General features: G+C 42.6%; 3 protein-coding genes across 8 annotated transcripts in view; 2 read left to right on the plus strand and 1 right to left on the minus strand.

Moving 5' to 3' along the window:
- LOC127238813 (zinc finger protein OZF-like) overlaps nt 1-10541 on the plus strand; it is a 300203-nt gene that overhangs the window by 172565 nt on the left and 117097 nt on the right. The gene's annotated exons all lie outside the window — the stretch shown is intronic.
- LOC127238804 (zinc finger protein 345) overlaps nt 1-10541 on the minus strand; it is a 250649-nt gene that overhangs the window by 16041 nt on the left and 224067 nt on the right. For 3 of the 6 annotated variants that reach the window (XM_051207542.1, XM_051207543.1, XM_051207538.1), the window contains exons 1-2: nt 2435-2551; nt 26-150 (exon numbers count right to left, since the gene is read on the minus strand). In XM_051207542.1, the coding sequence (XP_051063499.1) occupies nt 26-117 (92 nt within the window). In that variant the 5' untranslated portion in view covers nt 118-150; nt 2435-2551. Of the gene's footprint in view, nt 1-25; nt 151-2434; nt 2552-10541 lie in introns of those variants that run through there. The other 3 variants (XM_051207541.1, XM_051207539.1, XM_051207540.1) reach the window with 1 other exon arrangement.
- Nucleotides 9440-10541, plus strand: part of LOC127238811 (zinc finger protein 54-like) — a 59930-nt gene continuing 58828 nt past the window's right edge. The window contains 1 exon segment of the mRNA XM_051207552.1: nt 9440-9557. The gene's annotated coding sequence lies outside the window, so the exon portion shown is untranslated.

Consider the following 10541-nt stretch of genomic DNA (forward strand, 5'->3'; position numbering starts at 1 on the left):
ACCTTCCTCAGTCCCTCTTACATACCTGGGTCCTTTCTCTCCTCTCTCTTCACCATCCAGGGCTGTTTGTTCTCCTTCACAGGTGACCAGGACTGACTGAGCAATGTGAGACTGCATAGGAGAAAATGATTCTCCAGAAATCACCTGGAACTTTTCATGAAACAAAAACTAAAGAGGCTAATACCTGTGAAAAGGATAAACATGATGGAGAGAGAAAATATCAGGAAAAATGTCTGTCTCTGAGGAATTCACTTTACTGTGAGATGTGAGACTCATTCACACACAGCTCACACACAAGCACAGCAGTTTTCCCAGGAACCCTGAGGAGGGGCAAGGGAGACTACAAGAAAACACCTCACCCTTAGAATCCAGACTGCTGCAGTTCTCCAATAGGAGATCTATGCAAAAAGCTCTTGGAGTAAGACCTAGGCATCCCTGTTCCTCCTACAAGAAGTCCACAGTCACAGCTCTGAATGTCAACAACCCATGAAATAAAATACCATAGTCTGGCCACATGTGCATGGGCAGAGAGTTTTTCTTCTACAAAGGAGGTATTTTCTGATACAAGAGAATGGCTTTATAATTCCGTTTTCATCTATAGTGAGTTTGCCAACTTTAACATATTGTGGCCTGTTAACCTAGAGACAGGAGAGAAGCCCTAGCCCCTACTTCACATGACCTGTCAGATCTACAAGACCCCAACTGGATGGCATTCCCCTACATATGGAATTGGGGTGGGGGATGGGAGGGGAGGGTGGTTAGGGTGCATGTGAGAGGGCAGAGAGGGGAAGGGAGGGAGGAAGAGAGAGGGAACTGGGATCATGTTAAATTAAATTAAAAAAAATGCTTTGACTCCAAAATTTAAGTTCAAGGACAAGTTACTGGGGAAAGGGATTTCTATTTTTGTTTCCACAGAAAATGAAAAGCTGTGGATTCCTTCCAGACTAATGTGGTTTGATCAAGCCAGACAGCCTGAAACAGAGTACCATGTGATCCTACATTCAAAACAGCTGGACAAAGCAGCCTTGCAGACTACAGCCAGGATTTCTGCAACTTAGAATCCCCCATGACAGTGCCCCTTACTAGCAGGAAGTAGTTTGGAACTGGGATTGACATGTAAAATAATAAATTAAATTTAAAAAAAAAAAAATGCTTTGACTCCAAAGTTTAAGCTCAAGGACAAGTTACTGTGGAAAGGGATTTCTATTTTTGTTTCCACAGAAAATGAAAAGCAGTGGATTCCTTCCAGACTAATGTGGTTTGATCAAGCCAGACCGCCTGAAACAGAGCCTGAAACAGAGTACCACGTGATCCTACATTCAAAACAGCTGGACAAAGCAGCCTTGCAGACTACAGCCAGGATTTCTGCAACTTAGAATCCCCCATGACAGTGCCCCTTACCAGCAGGAAGTAGTTTGGAACTGGGATCGACATGTAAAATAATAAATTAAATTTTTAAAAAAATGCTTCGACTCCAAAGTTTAAGTTCAAGGACAAGTTACTGGGGAAAGGGATTTCTATTTTTGTTTCCACAGAAAATGAAAAGCTGTGGATTCCTTCCAGACTAATGTGGTTTGATCAAGCCAGACAGCCTGAAACAGAGCAGACAGCCTGAAACAGAGTACCACGTGATCCTACATTCAAAACAGCTGGACAAAGCAGCCTTGCAGACTACAGCCAGGATTTCTGCATCTTCTTAGAATCCCCCATGACAGCGCCCCTTACCAGCAGGAAGTAGTTTGGAAAGAACGACGCCCAAATTCCCAAAGATTGTCTATAAATGTTTGTTTTCATTTAAATGGACTTGGTTATAAAAAAAAAAAAAAAACATTGTGGCTTGATATACTCTCACAACATGTGCACTGCACTCGCCTGGATCTAAGACGTAACATGAGAAAACAGCATATTAAGACACATACCAATGCCGCATTTACAACCTAGATTGCATATATCTCGGTTAATTAGTGGGCAGTAAAAACTTTGTTTAGTAAATGTTAATGTTTTTCGGCATAACTGGAGCGCTCTCATTAAGTATTTTTTTCTATTTCAATCAAATCTGCACTGGTTCCCCGTGTGGTTACTATCTACAAACCCCTGTGGGAATGCCTGCTCCTCAGGGCGAAAGGGGCAAGGGGTGAAACCGGAGTTAGAAAGCGTGATCTGGAACTGCCACAATAGCAAAGAAATCCTTGTTTGCAAACAGCAGACAATGCAAATGCTCTAATGGGCTACTTTATGATTATTTTATGACAGGATTCTGGGAATAGTAAGATGGGTGGGGAAAAAAAAAATCACGGTAAAACTCGGCTCATAAGATCTCAGACTTACTGACAACGCAAAGATATCCACGACAGAATTTTGTCCTTCTGAGCAGCCTGAGTGAGCACAGCCCGGTCCCCTCCCTCCTGGGTCCCAGCCCCGCAGATCCTCTCACCTGGGAGGTTCCAGGGCCGCCGGGCTGCGGTTCCCGCCACTGCGCTGCTGACTGTGACTTTCCCAGGCCGCACGCGCGGAGACTGCGGCTCCGGAGTTTTCAGGTCCCCGCGGCACCCGCCGTGCCCTCCGCACGCGGATCCCAGAATCCAACGGGGAAAGGAGGAATTTCCTGTCCTTTCGGGCTGTATAGCTGCTCCTCCTGGCCCCGCCCGCTATACACCGCTTCCGGTTACGTATTTCCTCGAAACCCGCCGTTCGCGGCCTTTTTTCCAAAGTCCACCCTGCTGTTTCCCCACCCAGCCACCCCCACCCCATAAACTCTTATTGACAAATGTCCCCGCTCCACTGAGACCCGTCCCTCCCACACAGCTGCAGCTGTCAGGCTGACCCGGACCCGCTCTGCTCTGCACAGACTCCACACACGCTTGCTGCCAGCCTAGACCAGAGCTGCATCAAGGAGGACGCTGCAACCCGGATCTGACCCCCACCCTGGGTTCTGAAACCTTGGGATATTAATTATCCTGTGTCGCGACCAAGAAGGCAGATGCACGTAGTTAGTATAACTAAGATTGTATTTTATTATGCTGAGGGTCTTCTTCACACTAGGTTCACACTCAAGGCTGCTCTGCTCACCTGTGGACATCTCTTAGCTGAAGGTCAGGTCCAGTCTCTAACAGAAGTGCCTGATTCGAGGGAGGATCCTAGAGTGACTCTCCTGATCCTGGGCAAATCAAGGTGGCCTCTCTCCAGATGGGCAGAGCAGAGCTTTACTCTTGATCTCTGCTTAAATGCCGTCCAGTGGATGTCTTGGAGTCTAGGACTGTGTCTGTTTATCTTGAGTGAGTGATGCCACTTACTTCTGATTGTCATGTCCAGCCTTGGGATGTAGTGGAGGTCTTGACTAAGCTATTTTTACATGTCTAAAAGGTTTTTTTTTTTTTTTTTTTCTTTTCTATGCTTATTGCATCCTGCCTAACCTCATCTTGGAATATCAGACTCCTGAGTAAAAAATACACAGCAAAAGACAACAAACACCCTAAATTCTGAAGCCATGTCCCATTACCCAACAAATTAAACACCTTTGGCTCAAAGCACAAACCATATCTGTATGCACTAAGGAGAGAAATTTGAATGATGCCCAGTATACAGAACTCGAAGACCAGACTCAGTGTTCAAGATGATCAAACATGTAAAGTACACGATGTCATTCTCCAGACTCCACACAACTCATAATGAGTAAATCAGAGCACTCAAGACCAACCCCAGCCTCAATCAGTTTAGGAACTGGAGATGTTCACAGGGTCCATTCTTTACCTATCAACTGTGACCATGGATAGACTTAGGAGAAGGGGAATCACTGCCATGTCATAAGTTGTGTCTTTTCTGATGAGGCCAATAGCTCCAACACATAGCTCCAAAGCCACTATTTCACAGATGACCATGGCCCATCATGGTGGACCAATGAACAAAATTACTAGAAATGAACATGAGAGTGTGTTAAGCAGTGAAGGAGACAGAGAGAGAGAGAGAGAGAGAGAGAGAGAGAGAGAGAGAGAGAGGCAGAGAAGAGGGCCAGCATTGTAGGGAGTAAGAGATTGGAGGGTGCACTAAGCAAGGTCTAACATGTGAATTGAATTGGCAAAAAGATAACAATAAAAGTTAAGAATTTTCATTTTGCCTCTGTATCTGGTTTGATTTCAGGTACTGCTAAGTTCATAAAGAATCTGAAAGTCTTGCACTCATTTTACATCAAGGAATACATTAAATAGCTCTGAAATTCTGACATAATTCTGTGACTTGTCACAGTTTCTAGGCTTTCCTTTTTAGTCAGGGTACTCCTGTGTCAGGTTTTTTTTGTTTGTTTGTTTGTTTTATCTTTGTTTTGTTTTTTGCTGCTGCTTCGCTTCTAAATCTCTTAGTTCATGTTTGTGCAATTGTGGTGTGTGGTATTCATGAGGTATTTGATCATTTCTTTTAGAGTTCCTAATTTAGTGTGGTGAGGTCTTTAGGGTCAGTAGGTATCAGCTATGTTTGTACATTTGTGTCTACTGATTAGGCAATGCAGTTAACTTGGGTACTTCTCAAGTCATGTTGATCGAAAACCCTGTGTACACAGCTATCAGGGAGATGCTGAGTAAATCTCCTTTAAGATTACATCTCACCCCAGCCAAAATGACCATCACCAGTATTTATAACAAATTCTGAGATGAATGTGAGGAAAGAGACACTGTTGCACTCTGCTTGGGAGTATAAATTAGAGAAGCCACTTTGGAAAGGAGTCTATACATTTCTCAGAAACACTAGAAATAGAACTACTCTATATACTGTACTGTTTAGCCATTCATCCATAGATGCTCTTCTGATTATTGCCTGTAATTCTCTGTGTACACCCAAGCCGACCTGCATAGGCTGAGAAAAAGAAACTCCAGAATTACTCAAGTTCCTTTAGTAATTGTAGCTAAGAAATGGATTTGTCATGATTATAATGAGGATCGTGTTTCTCTGGAATGTTCTGAGGTTTAATCTGTGCTGAAATGATCACGACAGGCATCCCAGCTCTGCAGGGAGGTGAGCACTCACCAACAGAAATGCAGAGCTTGGGTTCTGTCCTTAAACCACAGGGTTCTGAGCCTGTGGGCACCTTCCACATGACAGGACTGCTTCTTTCAAGTTCTACTGTTTGTGTCTACATGGAAAAACAATGACATCACCAGGTAATTCTAGATGCATGCATGGATTGAACATGTTAGTGATTTACTCCATGTCACAAATAATCCTAGCTAAGGCAAGAAAAGAAGTAAAAGCCTTTTCCCCTTGGAGTTGTTTAAGTAAGAACAATTCCAGGTTTGAATTCTCTGCTTGAAATTTCCTGTCCTTTCCATCCCCTTTTTCTCTGTTCCATGAGTTTGAATCTGTGTTTGCCTGAATGCTGTTTTGGGAATCTATCTCTGTGTGTCTGTGTGCTGTCTCTCTTTATCTCTCTGTCTGTGTGTTCTGTACTTATCTATCTGTCCATGACAAAGTGTTTTTCTCAGATTTATTGAATAGCATAAAAAGTATCATGTGGGGTAGGTACGAGAAATCCTTAATAGAAATTAAATTCTCTGGAATTGGAATAACAAATGGTTACAAGCCAACACATGAGTGCTATGATCTGACTTCCCGTCCTCTGCAAGAGCATAAAGTGTTCTTTGTTGTTGAGCCACCCCATCCCTCCAGCCCCCAGATAACATTTTCAAGAAAAGGAGTTTCAAAGGTTTTCACAATCTTGCTGGGCAGAGGTGGCACATGCCTTTAATCCCAGCAGCCTGCAGGTAGAGGGGCAGGCGGATCTCTGTGAGTTCAAGGCCAGCCTCGACTCTGGAGCAAGTTCTAGGACAGGCTCCAAAGAAAGCTACACAGAGAAACCCTGTCTCAAAAAAGAAAAACAAAAAAACAAAAAAAAAAAACAAAAAAAAAAAAAAAAGGTTGCGGTTAAATAAGGATCAGGATAAACAAATAGGCCGAATAGATGTTTATTCAGGGAGAAATAACTTACAACCTAGACAGGTGAACACCTGGGAATTCCACCCAATGCTCTCCTGAACGAGTCCTGCCAACAAGAGAGCTTTTTCTAGCTCTCTCTCCAACCTCCTTCCACAGGTCACTTCCGCCCATGGTTCCACCCCCAATGGGCGTGGTCAGTGCCACAGAAGGACTATCTCACTATAAAAGGTTTTCATAGCCTCAATATATGACATTCCCAGAAAAAAATAGACATTACATTGAGAACAGAGAAGCAGCCATTTCTCCCTGAGCTCTGCTCTTTTGAGACTGTGCCCCAGAAAAAAAATGACTGGACCTCATCTTGCACTTTCAAATCAAAGTTTCAAACAAGTAATAGAATCAAATATTTTGTAAAGTTATTTAATAGGAAGATTTTCATAATAATGAAAATAAAAAGCAAACAGAAAAATCAGCCTTTGATAGCATTAATATTATCTAAATTTTTCTAAGATCAGACACAACCAATATTGATGAATAATGATTTTAAAATTCCATGTGTGGTTACAATACAGAATGAAGATAATAATATTTATAAGTGAATGGAATATACATCAGCGTGTTCAGATGAAACATAAAGATCTGTGGTTGAAATGAATGTATTAACTCTATGAGAATTATACTCCTTTCTAATTTTGAATAGATTAGATCAATTGAAAATTTGAATCTTCCCATTTCAACTCTTTAGTATTTGATCCCAATCTTCTAACAGGATTTTAGATTGCATAGATATAAGTATTATTTGACTTTTCCTTCATTTGAAAAAATAGGTTAGTTACTGGATCCATAAGTAATATGCACCACAAACGTAAACCTGGAGACTGGAAAGATAGCTGTGTAGAAAGGATATTTAATGTTTCTACAAGGAAACAGCTTCATTCTCTCTTACTCACAAGGCAGCTCAATACAGTACCTGACTCTAGTGCCAAAAGTTTAGTAACAACTTTAGGGCTTCAGGGGCATCATGTGGGTGAATGTAGCACAGAAAAACATGCAGATGAACACTGACATACTTAAATAAAACTATTATTTTAAAGAAATGGAAACCTGTCCATTGTAATAATTGTTCAGAATCTCAACATACATCATTCATAGCTTCAAGAAAAGGAAAAACACAGGAGAGCCCTCAGTCACCAATTATTTTTTGTTTTGGTATTCTCATTTTTAAGGGACATTATGAAACTCATTGATTTTAAAAGATAGCTCTCTACTTTTCCTCACCTTTTATTAAAAAGATTCTTTTATCACACAATATATCCTGATTACAGTTTCCCCTCCCTCTACTCCTTCTAGTTCCTTCTTCCCACCTGCCTCCCCTCCCTTCTGGGTTCACTTTATGTCTTTCATTAGAAAAGAACAGCTTGTAAGAGGTAACAACAAAACACAACAAAATAAAATATAAAAAGCTAAAATAAAAACTTCACAATGGCGTTGGTCAAGGCAGATCAATAAAAGTAAGAGTCCCAGGGATAGGCACAAGAATCAGAGTCCCACTCACCCACACACTTAGGAATCCCATAAAATTATTAAACTAGAAGTTGTAATCCCTGTTGGCCTGTGTGGGACCTATGCTTGCTGTTTCAATCTCTGTGACTTCATGTGATCTTTGCCTAGTTGTTCTCTTGGTATATACCATCCCCTCTGACTCTTACACTTTGTTTTCATCCTCTTCTGTGGGGTTCCCTGAGCTCTGAGGGGTGGTATTTGATAGAGGCATCCAATTTAGAGCTGTGTGTTCCAAAGTTTCTCTGTGTGTATTGTCTTGCTTGTGTATTTGTTCCCATCTGCTGCAGGAGGAAGATCCTCTGATGGCTGAATAAGGCACAGATTGATGAGCATAAAAGAATATTGTTAGAGTTGTTTTTATTAATGTTTTTTTTATTAGACCAGTGGTATTTGGTTTTATCATAGGTCTGTGGTATCCAGTCTCTGATTCTTGGTCACATAAGCAGTGTAAGGTATGGGTTCCATCTAGTAGAGTGTGTCTTAAGTCAGATTGAATATTGGTTAGTTACTCCAAAACTCCAAAAGCTTTGTGCCACCATTGCCCTAGAATATTTTGCAGGTAGGACAGATTGTAGATCAAAGGTGTGGTCAATTGTGACTGGGTCAATGCATATGTTTCTCTTTCGGTAACCTAAAAAGTACATTCCTGTACCAAAGACACTAGAACATAAGGGTGAATGTTCTATGTAGTTGCCAGCTAGTCCTCTCCATGTTTATTGAGTTCCATGTGTCTTGTATTCAGCATTAGGGCCTTACTGTCACTTTGTGGAGAACAAATTCTCCTTTTGGCAATAGCATGGATTATTTGAGGATTTCTCTGGGGCCCCTTTAGCCAACAACTCAATTGGATATAACCTAGTCATGGTACTGAAAACTTCATTTGGTGATAAGAGATGGTCAATTGGGACTCGATCTCCTTCTTTATGTAAAGAATTCATTAGGATGCCTTCATATATTTACAAAATAGCACTTTACAATCCTTGTTTTTCTTACAATATTAGAGAATTGCAACAGTACTACATGAAGCTGAGCTGTGTGTTTTACTGCCCATTGGCAGGATCACAAGGATGACAATGTAATATTATGAAAATATCTCTTATAGTCGAAGAGGCTGTAACTTTTGCTGAAGTTGTGTCTCATACGTGATCCCTTTTCATTATTATTATGCTTATTGCATCTTTCATATTTCGTTTCATTTCTGTTTGGGTATTTTTGGTGTTTCAAACTACACATATGAATATGTCATATCCTATTGTGTCCTGGTTTCCTTCAAGCATTTGTTACTGTTTTGTCGCTCACGGATCGCTATCTTTGAGTTGATTGACGTGTTTTAAATGCTTGACCATCTTGTCATCTTGACCATGACTTAGGTTTTTGAGTTCTCTCTATATCTGATATCATTTATCTTTCTCTCCTTAAGGGTTACGGGTATGGTTTGTGCATTGAACCAAGGGCTTTTTCATCTTCGTTTTAATTAGTATTGAGAATTCAGGGGGTCGTTTGTCTTTTGCTGTGTGCTTTTAACCCTGGGGGCCGGTATCCCAAGATGAGAAGGTAAGACACGATAACTTGCATGCGAAGGTTGCAGAACCCAGGGTGGGGGTCAGATCCGGGGTGCAGCGTCCTCCTGGATGCAGCTCTGGTCTAGGCTGGCAGCAAGCGTGTGTGGAGTCTGTGCAGAGCGGGTCCAGGGCAGCCTGACAGCTGCAGCTGTGTGGGAGGCAGCGGGAGACAGAGTGGGAGGGGCGGGTCCCCCAAAGAAAACAGCGGGATGGATTTAGAAAATAATTAATAAGGGCGGTGGAGAGGATAAGCATAACCGGAAGTGGAGCCTGGTGGGCGGGACCTGGAGTAACCGTCTCCAAGGAACCAGGCTGAAGGGACCGGAAATTGCGCCATTCCCTTTTGGACTGAGATAGCCTCGTGGTCCGGATCTGGGTGCGGAGGGCACGGCGGGTCCTCGGGGACCTGAAAACTCCGGAGCCGCAGTCTCCGCGCGGGGCGGCCTGGGAAAGTCACAGTCAGCAGCGCAGTGGCGGGAACCGCAGCCCGGCGGCCCTGGAACCTCCCAGGTGAGAGGAGCTGCGGGGCTGGGACCCAGGAGGGAGGGGACCCGGGCTGTGCTCGCTCAGGCTGCTCAGAAGGACACGGCTTTCAAAATTCTGTTGCAGATACCTTCCTGTTCTTGGCAAGTCTGAAATTCTATGGAAAGTGGGTCTTATTCTGATTTTTTTTCTTTCTCTTATGAATGCCAGACAATTCTGTCATGAATTTCTAAAATAATCTGGTAAGGCATTTGCAGAGTCTGTCGTTTGCAGGCCCGGTTGGTTCTCTTTGCTATCGTGGCAGTTGGCAACGCTCCTGGAATTTAAATTCATCCATGCTTTCTAACTCCCCTGTTTTTACCACATGCCTAATGAAGAGAGTGGCCTTTGCCCCCGAGACTAAGCGTCCCCGGGGAGCTTTGTAGATAATTATATATGTTTTGTGACGTGACACAGATACGGTTCCACACATTTGGCAGACTTTTTACTTCTCATTAATTTTCCATCTGAGATGTTGCAGTCTAGGATGTGAATACAGCATTGAGAAATGTGTCTTCATATGCTGTGTCATAAGTGACACCTTAGATGCAGGCAAATCTTACATGAATGACTGCTGTTAGAGTCGATCACACCACAGTATTTTATAGTTAGCAAACGCACTTTAGATGAAAGCAAGAGTAGTAATAATTGTGTTTTGAAAATTTATGATCACTCGCCTATATTGGAAGAAAATTACTTTTTTTCTGCTGAAGAATAGCACTCTCCTATGGACACGTGGCAAAAGTGTTTTGTTGCTGTCATTTCTTGGTTTGTTGTCATTCAGTGCTGTGACTGTGGACTTCTTGTAGGAGGAGTGGAGATGCCTTGACCCTACTCACCTTGCTTTTTGCAGAGCTCGTTGGAGACCGGCAGCAGTGTGGTTCTGAGGGTGGGGATAGTTTGCTTGCAGTCTCTCTGCTCCTCCTCAGGGTTCCTGGAAAGACTCTTCTGCATGTGTGTGAATGAGTAAAG

This window comes from Phodopus roborovskii, unplaced genomic scaffold (genome assembly GCF_943737965.1).
Source record: "Phodopus roborovskii unplaced genomic scaffold, PHOROB, whole genome shotgun sequence".
Taxonomy (NCBI): Eukaryota; Metazoa; Chordata; class Mammalia; order Rodentia; family Cricetidae; genus Phodopus; species Phodopus roborovskii.